General features: G+C 42.0%; 1 protein-coding gene across 1 annotated transcript; it reads right to left on the bottom strand.

Moving 5' to 3' along the window:
- Positions 1-2,226: 2,226 nt before the first annotated feature.
- Positions 2,227-11,320, bottom strand: PPP1R3G (protein phosphatase 1 regulatory subunit 3G). Its single transcript, XM_048839776.2, has one exon. The coding sequence runs from the start codon at positions 11,006-11,008 to the stop codon at positions 10,025-10,027; it is 984 nt and encodes a 327-aa protein (XP_048695733.1). The 5' UTR covers positions 11,009-11,320; the 3' UTR covers positions 2,227-10,024.
- Between the last annotated feature and the right edge of the window lie 4,664 nt (positions 11,321-15,984).

A 15,984-nucleotide genomic window follows, 5' to 3' on the forward strand; every position in this document is an offset into this window, starting at 1 on the left:
TTCATTAAAGCCATGTGAAATTTAATGGAGGCCTTTAAGTAAAACAAGATATTTTGTTATATCCTGGACTTCAACACTTACAAATATCAAAGGTTAGATTGTGTGTTTTCATTTAAAGAGCATTCTCTGTAAATTTCATAAATGTCAGACAAACCTCACTAATTTTTATTTTGTTAATGTGCAACTCAAACTTTCCTGGAAGCTTACCAGTCTTATCTCACTTCTCAGTGAATAGCTCAGTAATAGAATTTTAGCCTCATGTTACTGAGACTTCAGAACTTTTAAAATAAAATTTCATCACTGTTCCTTATTTTAATATACTAAACTGCAACTGGCAAAAGGAACAAAGCATATTTTCCTGTACAAAAATTTTGTATATTACCCTTATTACAGATACTTGCAAAGTTAGATAATTGAGTGTGAATGGTGAGGTTGGTATATTTAATTCAGAATGCATACAAATATTTTCTCATTTCTGTTGAGCGTGCAAGTCTCTACACGCTGGCTCAGTGTCTCATGCCTGCTCTGCAGGGACTATCTCCAGAGGCTGAAGGCAGTTCAGTCTTTATGCCCATTCAGTATTGGATCCAGTGAAACTCCCAAGGAGGTTGCTTACTGCATTCTATTCATCTACACTTACTTACAGTAATGCCACAAAAAAGTAATTTTTAAAAACAGCTATTTGTTAAACTGAATAAATATAGGCAATAGCAAACAGACATTTCTAAAACTTTCTGTAATTATCTATGGGCCTCATTCAATGCCCACATTGAGTAGCATATTGAAAGAGGTGGGGTTTCTTAAGAGATTCTCCTAAGCCACCAACTCAGTAGCTTCACCTTAAGATTCCTCTTTCTTGCAATGTTCCTGAGCTCTGCAAGAGAGAAAATTCCTGAAATGTTTTTTTTTTTAATTTGAAAAGTAAATTACACCTGTTAAGACAGTGTGCTAAACAAGAATTTAATCTTTTTTAAAAATCAAGTTTTATTCGGTTCAGTGCTCTGAGTTCACTACTTACGTTTTCCACTAGAATGTACAGAAAAATTACTCAGTTTAAAGCTTCAGCACAATGTACATCAAGAGCTTTACATGAAGTAGTCAGAACTTTAAACTAGGACAATGCCTGTAACTTTTAAAGAAGCTGCATTTGTGGAGGCAAAGGGGCATACTTTCTTTTTCTTTTGTAAACTAAAGAGAGTATCAAACTGAAATGACAGAACTAAGCAATGAACATATGTAAGTGATTAATTCAGAAGTACTAATTCCCAAAACTTATTCATTTATAAATATTGTAGAATTATTTGTAGAATTACCTGACTTTTAATAATATAGCATTCTATTAAGTATGGAAAGAGTATGCAAAATAAAGTGCCACTACTGTATTTAAGACTACAAAACTGCCTTAACACTGCTTTTCACATGGAAAGCAGATACTGTAGTATTTCTCCATTTGTTAGGTACATAAATACAGCAAATAGATCACTTTGCTACAGCATTAATAGATTTTTTTTAACTAGGCAGAATGCCATGGACTGCAGTTTAAAAACAAGGCACTAACACTTTAAAATCCTAAAATACACCTAACCAAGCTAATTAGAACATTAGCATTGATGGTAAAAGGACAAGCGGGGAAAAGATTTACGTGCCACTAAAGCATTTAATAGCATTAAGATGTTAATTTTATGTTTTCTTCAAATAAATTTTACAGAAGAAAATAATGGCAGGTCTAGCAATTTGCATTTGCTAATAAAAATTATACAAGTGTCTTCTGCGAGACACAGTACAGATACATTTATAATGTTACTTCAACCCTTCCAAGTGTATGTTTACACTGCAATTAAAATCCACAGATGGCCCATGCCAGCCAAATTGGAGTCACAGAACTCGTGGTAAGGGTCTTTTTAATTGCATTGTAGACATTCTGGCTTACTAGAGCCCGGGCTCCAGGACCCTGTGAGGTGGAAGGGTCCCATATCTCGGGCTGCAGCCCAAACTTCTACACCGCAATTAAACAGCACCTTACCCCAAACCCTGTGAGCCCAAGTCAGCTGACACGGGCCAGCCGCAATATAGATATACCTTATGTCTCTTATTACCAGTCAGATTTTCCTAAGCCTGCAAAGGGCACTTGTAGTTTTAAGGATGCATATTGTACATATGATATGCCAATTGAAAACAACATTAACAGAGCGGAGGCCTGTGTGCATAGAAACGTGTAATACAAAGTAGGTTGAGAAGGCTCATTTTATTTTCTCATTTGAGGAATCAGTTACATAAGACTTCAAGAAGTTATCCATGGGCTTCTTATACAGCATGACTACATTGCTTAGTTTCTAAGCTTACCTAAGGAGACTGTTCAATCCTTAAGCACTAACCAACTTCAGTTATATAAAAGATATAAAAATACTTTATTTAATAAGGTGCAAAGTTAGAAAATGAAATAATCTAGTACAATGATTACTTGTAAATTGCAACACAATTAGTGCACTTAAGGATGCTCCTTGGAGCGGGTGTCGACAACAGGAATGTCTGTTTCCCTACTGATGCACAGTATGTGTATCTTCTATTAATATGAATGATAGTAGCATGTGCAAATCTGTTACACATGACTGGAACAAGAGACCCATTAATATTCTCTGTTAATGCATGATGATTAGTATTGCATTTGTTGAGATAACATATCCCCTGTATATAAAAACTATTGTCAAATACTGTATGAAAGTAATCCTATCAACTATGGAATGAAAATGTGCTACTGTACTTCACTTGGCTCTTTAAAATGATGGAATATGGAAGGAAAACCTAGTATAAATTACACTGCTCATTTAAAAATACCCTTTTTATATATTCTATTTTCACTAGTTATCCATGAAATTGTTTACTGGATTTTTGTCTGAGCAATGTAAACAATATAAATATGAACATTGTCAGTAAAAGGAATCCCAGTGATTTAATTTAATGTCCCCCTATTCTAAAAGGGATATTTGTTTCTGATTTACAGCAGAGGAAAATGTTAAGAACTCTTACTAATTCTGTGATAATTCTTAAAATTACCTAGTAAGATACTAATTTTTGTAGTATTACACTGAAAGATCATTTGCTTCACACGTTTACCTTCAGCTTTCCCTGATCTCAGCAACCTTTGACTTTATTGATTTGGAAATGATGTGGCTCAGTTATCATGCTCCAAAATTTGGCTCTTTACATATATCAAAGGTCAAATAAGAGCTTTTAATAGAAAAATGCAAACAATATTCTGAAAGAGAGCAGAAGGCAATCTCTGAACTTCCCTAACATAACTGTCTAAAGCAGTGCTACTCAAAGTGGTGGTCCGCGAGCCATTGGCTGCCAGTCTGCGCGCACATTGGGAAAAACAATTGCCTGTCCCCCACATCAGATAGCTTGAGAAGCACTGGTTTCAAGGACAGGCAGTTCTAAAACCCTGTTGATATCTGATGAGACAATCTTGCTTCATTTAAAAAGAAAAGGAGTACTAGTGGCACCTTAGAGACTAACCAATTTATTTGAGCATAAGCTTAAGTGAGCTGTAGCTCACGAAAGGTTACGCTCAAATAAATTGGTTAGTCTCTAAGGTGCCACAAGTCCTCCTTTTCTTTTTGCGAATACAGACTAACACAGCTGCTACTCTGAAACCAACCATTACTACATTTAGAGGATCAATTTTAAAAGGCCTGGAAATACTAGCGGTATGGCCACGGTAAGGTGAAGCAGACCTGAGGTTACATACAAACGTTTTTACTTGCTGATCACATATACTGTTCTTGTTTAAACAAGCCATCAACATAGAGATGTTAAACTGACACTGCTCTAGCAAAACTGTACCAACTATTTCTAGCCTAATGCATGTCATTAACAGCATTACTTGTGCCTCCTAACATGTAAGACACACAGGACAGTATGTTTTTGTGGAAGGCTAGAAGCACCAGCTCCACAGCATGCTTCCCGCCACACGCCCACACCTCCTTAACACTTTGCAGAAGCACCTCCACTAACTTCTGGCAAGGACCTCCACATGTATGTAGGACAGAATTGAGAGGGAATGGCTAACCTCGGAAAGTTCCCCTGCTCACTCCATAGATATCTAGGGTGAAATCCTGGCCTCATTTAAGTCAGTGGCAAAATGCCCAAAATTGACTGAAATGGTGCAGAATTTCACTCTTAGAGTGCATATTAATGCTACAGGAAGCAGTATTAGCATTTGTGAGATCCACCTAGGGGGTACTACTGTGCAGCCACAGGGAAGGAAGAGAGGAGGGAGGAACCATGCTGCCTGGAACAGATGGCTAGCAGGGCAGCTGAATCTCCATAGATCTTGGGAGAGCCATTAATTTAGGGCAGCTACCCCACTGGCCATTGCAGTGGAAGAAAAGAATTCTTTCACCCACTTAGAACATGTTGCTTTTTTCTTCTACATATAAAAAAAATTTTTTTTAAAGGGAGGGGGAAATGTGGGCCATAGTTATTCAATCTGAGGGAAAAAGGGGAAATAAATCCACTTTCTCCTTAAAATGAACATATTCCACTAATCTAAAGAAAAGATTTGGAGTGCTTAGATACCACAGTGGTAGGTGCTTTTGAAATATCTAGTAGATTCCATAGGTTGATGAAATATTAATATTTTAGAGGAATACATCTTCCTATTCTACTTATCTATGCTATTTTTAAACCTCCTAAGTACTGCAGTATTCTGAGGGAGAATTTGGGGGTTAAATTATGCATTCAAATGATTACTGTTCTACATCCAGAATAAGAGAACTATGAAGACCTGTGAGGAATTTACAAGACTTCTTTTGAAAAAAAGTACATAAAATATTTATACCAGCCTTTGGAAATTCTGCTCACTAAGAACAAGCTTTTTTTTTTTTTTTATTTTTTTATAAACAGACAAGTATTAAAGGTCTTTCATTATCGTGCTAAAGGGCAGGCAAATACATTTTGTACTTGGACAGGTGAATTTTCATGACAATTTCGTATTACCATAGACCTGCATTGGGTAGCAATTTTCAAGTAGACCAAACAGGTAATCAGATTTTAACTAAGAATTCTGGTCCAGATCATCTCCACTACCTTCATTCAATACACTGGTCCAGCTCCAGGTCCCACTAATGTAAACAAGAGCAGAATCCAGCCTTTAGAGTTCAGATTGAAAGCCCAGGCCTTTCAAAATTGATACTTTAAAGGTAGCAGGTGTAAGTTACATGCAGACCTTGACAGCACTAAACTATGTTTAACTTCATAATATCTTTCTGAAATTCCTACCCTTCTATCAACCCATCTTAATCATGTATACCCTCTGATCATGTATAACTATCAGAAGTTTCCTACTGAGTGTATTTAAATATACAAATAACGAACAATAAATGTTTCCTATATGCTGCAAAAATCAAATTGCTTAAACCAAATTTAACGTGCATTAAGTTTGGTTTCCTTCATGCCCACGCAATTTAATCTGACCTTTAAAAACAAAAACAAAAAAGAACACCCAGATCACTATTTGTTGTTTTACAAATGTCTATAAAAGCCTTTGGTTATATTTCTTCCTTTAATCCTCGAAAACCTTGTCTAATCCACAGGGACCATAGAAATCTGCACATACAGTACTGTAGATTCACAGAACTGGAGTTTTTCCAAACATTCTTACAACCTCTAAGAGTTCATGTTTTCAATTAGTTTTTTAGAAAATCTTCACATACTGCAACAGATATCTTATGGTGATACAGTGTGTTGACATTGACATATTGACATTTAAGCCCAATTACCATTTTGCTTAGTCTCACCATCAGAGTTTATGGTGTTAGAAATACTTGATTTTTAATAAATATACCTATCCTGTCTGAACTTATTACATATACCAGTAGCAGTAACGTCCAGGGATTATGCATAGGTTCTAGCACTCAGAGACTCAGAGTCTAACTCTGTTTTTGACACTGACTTCTTGGGCAATCTTTGGCAAGTCACTATATCTCTGTAGGCCTCAGTTACCTCATCTGTGAGAATGCAGAGACTCATGCTGATGCAGTCTTTGAAAAGTGCTTTGAAATCTACAGCTGAAAGTTGTGCAACATACTGTCTTGCTGAAAATTGAGCATGTGTGACTCATTAGAGAGAGACAGTCCCCATCCTATTTTTACTTTCAAAAAAAGCATTTTTGCTTTATTATTGAAAAAAGTGTCTTGTCTATTGTCAAAGCAGGAGAAGGATTTTTTTTTTAAGTAGTAGTGGTAGCAAGATTGTAGGTAGGTACAGATATGCTAGCTGTAATTTAAAAAGTACTTTTAAATATTTAGTATTTTAGTCATGGAGAACAGTGCTTCTCACGTCTTGAAGTTTTAGACTACTTGGCTGGGAGGAAAGGGGGGGATTTTTACTCTAAAGGTGACCAGCAAAGGTAAAAGTTAGCTTTCTTGAGTTGGTTCTTTATGACGTTTAGAGGAAGACAAAAAAGTTCTTCGCTTTTTGTTTTAAACAGTTACACAGTCTACCCTGTTTTTCCTGAAAGGCTATATGGCTGACTGGACAACTGGTGAGCTCATATCACATATACCATCGATATAAAACATCATTAATTTAGAGGGTAAGTGATTTTTATTCATACTTTTAAAATGCTTGTTAAATATCTATAACTCATTCAGCACCCTAACTGCTTTACTTGGGAGTTGAGACAGTTCCCAATCTGTATCTGGGACGCCAGCAAAACCAGGGAAGAACAGATCAAGAATACCTATCTTTTCCTATTTGAATAAGTATAAGGTATGGGATGTTAAGTTAGTGTTCTGGAAAGTTCTGACATTTTGGAGACCAACTCTGAAAATCTTTTCTCTGGTATGCAACAGACTCTGGCACATTCTGGCCTGTTGTGAATAATCTTGCCCTGACAGCAGGATTCTCTGACATACCAGCTACCATCTCTGCTCTCTCCCACCCTCCCTCCCTCAGCATAGGCTAGATTTGACCTTTAATAGTTTAAAAAAATATATATATTTTTATTTTTTTATGCTGTAATTCAGCAAAGAATTGGGCTCAATACTTTTAACATCATACCTCAGCTGTAATAGCATACATTTCAAGTACTAACAATCTAATGTTTTATGTCTTTGCCATCTTAACAAACTAAATCAGCTCACATTTTCCCATGTAGTATCCTGTTTATACTACATATTTTTATAAAAATGTAATGTATCGGGGACAGTAAACCATTTCACTGTTTTCCTTTTTAAAATATATGGACTGGGAGGTATACATAACTTGTAGAATTACTACTGGGATTTCTTTTTCAGTTTATATTTATACAACTTACTGTGTACAACCTCAAACACAGTACTGTATCACAATAATATAGGTCAAGTTGAGTAATGAAACGTTCAAGTAATCAATTTTCAATGGAATTGTGTTTTCGTTATGCTAAAAAGGCCTCATACACACTGAAAATCTAATGTGTCATGGCAGGTGCTTACAATATTGTAGTGCCCTAACATAGGTGAACCATGATTTAGTCCTGTGGCTCAGACAGGATTAAACCATGTTTTAGCCATCACCCTGAATGCTGCTTACAGACCTGCAAAATCCAAGGTTATAGTGTGATTCACTAACAAAGTCTGACCCTGTCTACACTGCAAAATCAAACTGTGTTTTAACCTTTAGAGGGCACGATCACGTTGTAATTGAATATTCCATTAAATTAGCTTTCTATAATGTAGACAAGCCTTGGAGCATCTAGTTCTATAAATTACAGCTCCATGCACTTAAACAACTTATATCAGTCATCTAAATGTAAAAAGTTGTACTTTTCCATGCTACTTATCTTGTTACACTGCTTAGATGTTAGCGAATGGGGTCTCTTACAAATGTGTACTGACAAATGACACTTAGAACACATGCTTTCATACTAAACAAAATAAGGTACTATAAACACCTACAGAAATGTGGTTATAAATATAGCATGAAGAGGGTTGAAGGAAACCATTTATTTTCACTCATTAGTGAGGACCATGGAAAACTAAGACCTGACTCTACTTCATAAAATCATTCCTCAGGTAGTGATCTCTAACAAATATTTACCCATGCCAAATTGTACAAAAATCCATCATACTATTGAAAATTTCAAATCTGTGTGATGTAGTTAGGTCAACCTAACCGACTCTGTAGGCACAGCAAGATTGACAGCAGAATTGTTCTGTCAACCTACCTAGCGCCTCTCGAGGGTGGTGGATTTACTACAGCAACAGAAACTCCTTCCTTCACTATAGTGCTACGGAGGTGTAACAGCAGTTGTGCTGCTCTAGTACTGGTAGCGTAGACATACCATTAGAAAAACCATCACTATTTAAAATTTCTAAATCTTTCATTAAGAGGAAAAAGCAACTCGTGTATGTGTGTGGCAAGACTCTGTTTTAACAAAGATTAGCCAGAGTTACACATGAACTTTATAAAAAAAAAGGCTGTGGTAGGTGGGAAGTGCATTAGCCATTGAACAATGTTAAAGAGCACTAACTTACAAGGAAAGAAGGATATTTTCCATCATTCAGGGCCTCCAAAACTACAGCAAAGATGGGACACTCAAGTAAACCAGAAAGTGCTCACACTCATGAAAATTATATTATGGACTCCATTAAATTAAAAATAAAGTGGAAGACTGCTGTCTTATTATGTTGCTTTTGGAAGGGGGTGAAAGAATTAGGCCCCTTGTTTGAATGTGTGAAGAGTACTGACTGAACTTAAGCCTTTAAATTCCTCCACGCTCTGGCAAAGACATATGTGCTTGACTTTAAGTGCTTGAGTAGCCTCACTGACTAATCACATGAGTAAAGTTAAGCATAAGAACAGCCATACTGGGTCAGACCAATAGTCCATCTAACCCAGTATCCTCCTGTCTTTCGACAGCGGCCAATGCCATGTGTGTCGGAGGGGATGAACTGAATAGGCAATCATCAAGTGATCCATCCTGTCATCCACTCCCAGCTTCTGACAATCAGAGGCTAGGGACAGCCAAAGTGTGGAATGGCCATTGATGGACCTATTGTCCATGAACTTATCCAATTCTTTTTTGAACCCATGTGTTCGTAGAATCAAAACTTAAGAATTATGGGGGTTGGCGACTGACCCTCGCCCAGTTCTCCCTCTCAAAAAAGAGCTGGATTTCTGCAACTCGTAATAATAAGTCAGTTTTTGCCTACATCTGTCCCTGTTTCTAGGAAATGCCTACATACCCATAAAAGGGAAAGTGCGTGCATTATCTGTCAGTCCAAAGACCTAATGCATAACCATAGCACAGTCACAACACTGGATTTAAAGTTCTCTCCTTAAATTCAGTGTATTAAATAGGAAACTTCACATAAGGCACCACCATCAAGTTAGAGAATTTTTTTTTTAAATAAATCACAAAAATCTTGTTTCCAGTTCTCTTTAAACAACTTTAAAGAGAAAAGTCTATGTGAGGCAACTGTGCTGATTTCTTGCAGCTCTTGAGAGTTCATTTCCTTTACAAAAATGGTGAACTAACAATACCGGAACTAACAGGTCAGACCTAGCTTTTTCTACAACTTTAAGGCTGACGGTAGGAGGTCCCAAAATAAGCCACATTCCAATGGGAGGCTCAGAAACCAGTGACTATGCAGCAAGGTCTCCCCAGGAAAATGGTGCAGGGTTGTTCCAGGGTGCGAGTACAGGGGATGGGACACTGCAGTGGTATCTGACAGCTAAGGCTTGGCTTGGCACAGCGTGTTTGCCTTCTGGGTTCAAGGGCAGGACATTCATAGCCGGCTGCTTGTTACCCCACCCCACTCATCTTAGGCTCGGCACAATGGGTGGGTGGCCGGCCGGCCCCAGGCTCCCTGGAAGGCGCTGGCTGACTGGCGGCTTGTTTGCCCCCAAACTAAGCTCAGAGTAGGGCGCTGCTTTTGCCCCCAAGCTGAGTAATGCTGGTCTGCTCCCGGGCTAAGCTGAAGGCAGGGGCTGCCCCAGGCTGGGTAGTGCTGGTGTGGTTCACGGCTGGCCCGGGCGGCGCTCAATAGAGGGACCCGGTGGGGTCGCCGTGGCCGGGGTCTGTGCTGGGCGCTGCGGGGAGCCCCCCGGGGGCGGGGCGGCAGCAGCGCAGGGTGTAGTTGCTGCCCCCGTTGTTGTCCCAGTACTCGCCCTGCTGGCTGCGGTAGCAGACGGCGAAGTGCACGGCGGAGCCCTCCTGCAGGCCGGGCGGGGTGCACAGGCTGAAGTGGAAGCGCTCGGTAGGGGGGTCGCTCCCTTCGGGGCTGGGCAGGGGCAGGGCCGCGGCGTCCAGGAAGGAGAGCCACTCGTTGAAGGTGTAGCGCACCGTCACCTCCTTGGGGCCCGGGCAGCTCAGCACCCGCACGGTGCCCCGCACGTCCAGGTCCCCCGCGGGGCGGCCCAGGCGCTCCAGGCACACCCGCTCCCGCCGCAGCCGCTCGGCCGCCGCCAGCTCCCCGGCGGGCTGGAAGTCGGGCACCAGCTGCAGGGGAGGCGGCGGGCGGCCCCCGCAGCCCAGGCCGAGCGCGGCGCTGAATTCCTCCAGGGGCAGGCGCCGCAGGCGGGAGAGCACGGCGGGCGGTACCTGCGGGTCTTCCGCCGCGCTGAAGTGCTTCACGCTGGCCAGGTTCAGCCCCAGCGAGTCCGCGAACTGCACCCGCTTCTTGCACTTGGTGCAGCAGCCCCCGCTGCCCTCCTCCGGCGGCTGGAAGAGCCGGGCGGCCGCCAGGCTCGGGCTAGCGGGCAGCGACAGGGACCGCCCGCCGCGGCGGCGCAGCCCCAGCAGCAGCTCTCCATCCCCTGGCGGGGGAGAGGCTCCGGCCCGCTCCGGCTCGCCCCAAGGCTCCTGCAGAGGCAGCGCAGCCGCCGCCCCTTCTTGCTCTTGCTCTGCGGAGCTGCCTCGCCAGGGGTCCCGCGGGAGCAGCCGCGCCGTCCCCTCTTGCTGGCGGCTCCCGAAAGGCGCTAGCATTTGCTCCAAGCCCAGCAGTCCGGAGTCCCGGCCTTCCATGGCATGTCGCCCCCCCTCCTCCCCGGGAGGCGCTGCGGCTGCTGGCGCAGGAGGGCGCCCCCTCTCCCGGCCGGGGCTTGCTCTGGCTAAGGCGGTGGGGTCACTTTATCCCCTTTGCCTTGCGGCGGAGTCATGGTGGGGGGCGCGCCCCTATCCCCTGTGGGCTCGGGGCGGACGCTCGGGAGAAATCAAGTGGCGGGCTGCCAGCCACGTCCCCAGCCCTGCCAGAGCCAGGGGGCGAAGGAGCAGAGCGGACCCAGCGCCGCGGACGGGCTCGGAGAAGTTTCCATGCGTTGAGTGTTTGGCCGACCACGCCCCCCTCGGCGGGAGGCGCTTGCCCGCCCATCCGCGGCTTCCGAGCCAGTGGAGGGCCCTGCCGTTCGTCTCCAGGGCAGCAGCTACGGGAGGAGTCCAAAAGTGGTAGCAGAGCGAGAGAGAGAGGAGAGTCCTAGCGGGAAGCGGCTGCCACCGCATTTTCCCTGCAGGGCCCTGAGACGTCTTGTGGTTTGCTTACTGCTCCCAAGCACGAGCCCCTCTAGAGCTGCCAGGGTCAACCAGCAGTGCCTTTCACCCCCTGTAGCGGCAATGCTATTCTCCTTTTCATTGCAGTGCCTTAGGCCAGGGGTTTGTGTAGCCCTGGGGGTAGCCGGTCTTATCTGGATATTTGGCTAGTTTTACAACGGGCTACATAAGCCCTAGCGAAGTCACTGCAAACTAAAACTTCACACAAACAATGACTTGTTTATATTGCTCTATATACTATACACTGAAATGTGAGTACAATATTTATATTCTAATTGATTTATTTTATAATTATATGGTAAAAATGAGAAAGTAAGCACTTTTTCAGTAATAGAGTGCTGTGACACTTCTATATTTTTATGTCTGAGTTTGTAAGCAAGTAGTTTTTAAGTGAGGTGAAACTTGGGGCTATGTAAGACAAATCAGACTCCTGAAAGGGGTACAGAAATCTGGAAAGGTTAAGAGCCACTGGCCTAGGCCATTGCCTGTATAAAACCAGGGCACAGTGGTCCAAGCTACCCCATAGTTAGTCTCACATTCTAACTGCCAGATTTGATACTTCAGGGAATCTATGATGCTACCATAGAGAAGGCAAAAGTAATTTAAGCCCTGGTCGTGCAACAGGCTCTCTGCATAGGTGACTGACCTCAATAAATGCAGCGGGTACTTGGCAAAGACATTAAAGGTGTCTGGGCAAAAAGAGATTTAAAGGTGTCCCTTTTTTGCTTGTGTGATACACAAAGGCCTGGGGGGAGGGGTTTGCTGTTACTGCTTTTTAAAGTTTTTACTTCAGATTTTTTTAATGTAGAAATATCAGGATGGGTACATCTAGTCTTCCTGGCTTTGCAGAGAACTCACTGGGGATGTTAATTCGGATCTTTCTGCTGGTCTTAATTGAAGACAGTGTTGAATCTTTAAAAAAAAACTTTTTTGTCATCAGGCCATTTGAGTAAAATAGAAACAGAATCAAAACATTTTAAACAGATTTCCCACTTCTGTTAAGCTGTGGAACTTAACTTCTGTTCCACAGATTTCACTTCTTTGGAACACTGTCAGAATCCTGCCAGTTCTCCACTAATGCTTGTGCCAAAATTTTTCAAAAGTGGCCTTTGATTTTGGGTGCCCAGCTGGAGATCTCTTGGGCCTGATTTTCAAAAGTGCTGCGCCCTTGCAGGTCCAGTTGAAGTCTGTGTGAGTAGCGGGTGATTCGCGTGCTGTCAACTTTTACCATTGTATCACAGGTCTCATATTTGTTGTTTTTCTTTTATAGGCCTGTGATTATATGAGAACCTCTCCTCTCATAATTAAAGAGAGAAACTTGAAAACAAGAACCCTGAAGTCTCAAAAACCCAAAAAATCAAAATAAAAAGAATCCCAAATGTATTATTCTTTTAACGTCTCATGATTTTTAAGCCACACATTACTTTTTTTTTTCCCTCAGACTCGTGAAGATGCACAGGCCCCTTTTGAAAATCTAGTTATAGTGTTTTCTAAGTTTATAATGTAAAAAAAAAAAAAAACACACAGAAAAAAGTTTGATTTCAGCAAAAACAGTGCAGTACCCTATAGGCCATTTTTAGCTGAATGTTCATGTTAAATGACAGCACCATAATGAGGACTTGATTAGGATTTTTGGAGTCAATGCCCTTGCATGTCTGAGAAGTTTTCCAAAATTAAACAGGTACTTAGTACACATTACAGCTGTCGTCTTTAGATAGTTCTGTTGGTGAAAGTACAATTCCTCTCCTTCACTCCACCTTTTTCAGGACAGAGAAACTAGAAATCCACATGCAAGGAACATCGCTTTCTGGAGATTTAGGTTTTCGCAATGGATTTCTGTCATCAAGGTAATTTTCTGAAGAAATTAAGATGTATTTTTAATTAAATTTCATTTCAGTTGCAAAAATAACCTTCCAAAGGTGAACTGAATCATAGAATCATAGAATATTAGGGTTAGAAGGGACCTCAGGAGATCATCTAGTCCAACCCCCTGCTCAAAGCAGGACCGATCCCCAATTAAATCATCCCAGCCAGGGCTTTGTCAAGCCTGACCTTAAAAACTTTTAAGGAAGGAGATTCCACCACCTCCCTAGATAACGCATTTCAGGTAGTTGAAAGCAGCTATCAAATCCTCCCTCATTCTTCTCTTCCGTAGGCTAAACATCCCCAGTTCCCTCAGCCTCTCCTCATAACTCATGTGTTCCAGTCCCCTAATCATTTTTGTTGCCCTCTGCTGGACTCTTTCCAATTTTTCCACATCCTTCTTGTAGTGTGGGGCCCAAAACTGGACACAGTACTCCAGATGAGGCCTCACCAGTGTCGAATAGAGGGGAACGATCACGTCCCTCGATCTGCTGGCTCGATCTGCTGCCCCTACTTATACACCCATTGGCCTTCTTGGCAACAAGGGCACACTGTTGACTCATATCCAGCTTCTCATCCACTGTAACCCCTAGGTCCTTTTCTGCAGAACTGCTGCCGAACCATTCGGTCCCTAGTCTGTAGCGGTGCATTGGATTCTTCCTTCTTAAGTGCAGGACTCTGCACTTGTCCTTGTTGAACCTCATCAGATTTCTTTTGGCCCAATCCTCCAATTTGTCTAGGTCCCTCTGTATCCTATCCCTACCCTCCAGCGTATCTACCTCTCCTCCCAGTTTCGTGTCATCTGCAAACTTGCTGAGGGTGCAATCCACACCATCCTCCAGATCATTTGTGAAGATATTGAACAAAACCGGCCCCAGGACCAATCCTTGGGGCACTCCACTTGATACCGGCTGCCAACTAGACATGGAGCCATTGATCACTACCCGTTGAGCCCAACAATCTAGCCAGCTTTCTATCCACCTTATTGTCCATTTATCCAGTCCATACTTCTTTAACTTGCTGGCAAGAATACTGTGGGAGACAGTGTCAAAAGCTTTGCTAAAGTCAAGGAACAACACGTCCACTGCTTTCCCTTCATGCACAGAGCCAGTTATCTCGTCATAGAAGGCAATTAGATTAGTCAGGCATGACTTGCCCTTGGTGAATCCATGCAGACTGTTCCTGATCACTTTCCTCTCCTCTAAGTGCTTCAGAATTGATTCCTTGAGGACCTGCTCCATGATTTTTCCAGGGACTGAGGTGAGGCTGACTGGCCTGTAGTTCCCAGGATCCTCCTCCTTCCCTTTTTTAAAGATGGGCACTACATTAGCCTTTTTCCATTCGTCCGGGACTTCCCCTGATCGCCATGAGTTTTCAAAGATAATGGCCAATGGCTCTGCAATCACATCCGCCAACTCCTTTAGCACTCTCGGATGCAACGCATCTGGCCCCATCTTGTGCACGTCCAGCTTTTCTAAATAGTCCCGATGAGATACAGTTCTACTGTGTGGGCATCCCATCTCCCAGAGAGGGGCAAACTGCTCCCATTCATCTCATCTGGTGTTAAAGATAAATGGATGCCAATGAAATATTAACTCTCTTAGGAGCAGTCATCTAGCATGGCTAGATAGTTCATTCATTTGAACAGATATTTCCACAAGAATAAGGGTGCAAGCTTGTGCTATTGAAGATTAGAACCACTAATGTTAAGATAACAGTTATTTAAAATTTCCCAGTAACCTGATTCCTTTTGTAACTTCTGTCATTGTAATCAGCTTTTACCAGTAACTAGTTCTGGAGCATGCAAGAAAGAAACTAATTCTCAGCCTAGTCTTGTGTGATATACAGGAACTGGTTCAGAGAATAACTAGGAAAACAGATGGTCACTGTTGCTCAGGATACATTGTTTGACTATCATGGATTAGAATGGGAGTCAGCAATGGACAACACCGTAACACATAAGAGTGGAATCTTTTCTTCTGAAACGCTGATAAACTTACAAATAGTCTGAAGGGCAAACTAAAATACCTGAAATGGCTAGTTTAAGTCATATTGGTGCAAATACCAGTCTGCACCAATGCAATTTAGTTACCCGAAGGATTTATACCAGTGTACTACCTGTGCAACTACAGTGTAGTTACACCATTGAAAATGTATGTAATTAAGACACATCTTTATACCCTGATCCTGAAAACACTTTGAGACATGCTTAACTTTACACACTTAAGAAGTCCTTTTAAGTCAATGGAATAACTCTTGTGCATAAAGTTAAGCACATGTGTAAATGCTTGCAGGTTTGGGGCCTAATCCATAGACTCTATCTGAAGGCTATTCAGAAACACTATAGTAGAGGCAGTGCTAGTGTGTGTGCTGAAGAGCAAAACCAAAGTAACAAGGAGTGAATAAAATGTGGCTAAATAATGAGGTATGAAATATCATAACTCTTGGATACTATACATATATTCAGTAAGGTCAGATCAACATAGCTTCTGTAAGGCTAACTTTGTGCTGGTTTAATATGTTAGAGTTCTCTGAAAGAGACGCGTAAATAAAATACTGGCTCCATGTGTTTGAATTTTCAAACAGCTTTT

The sequence above is a fragment of the Caretta caretta genome, chromosome 2 (genome assembly GCF_965140235.1).
Source record: "Caretta caretta isolate rCarCar2 chromosome 2, rCarCar1.hap1, whole genome shotgun sequence".
In the NCBI taxonomy this organism is placed as follows: domain Eukaryota; kingdom Metazoa; phylum Chordata; order Testudines; family Cheloniidae; genus Caretta; species Caretta caretta.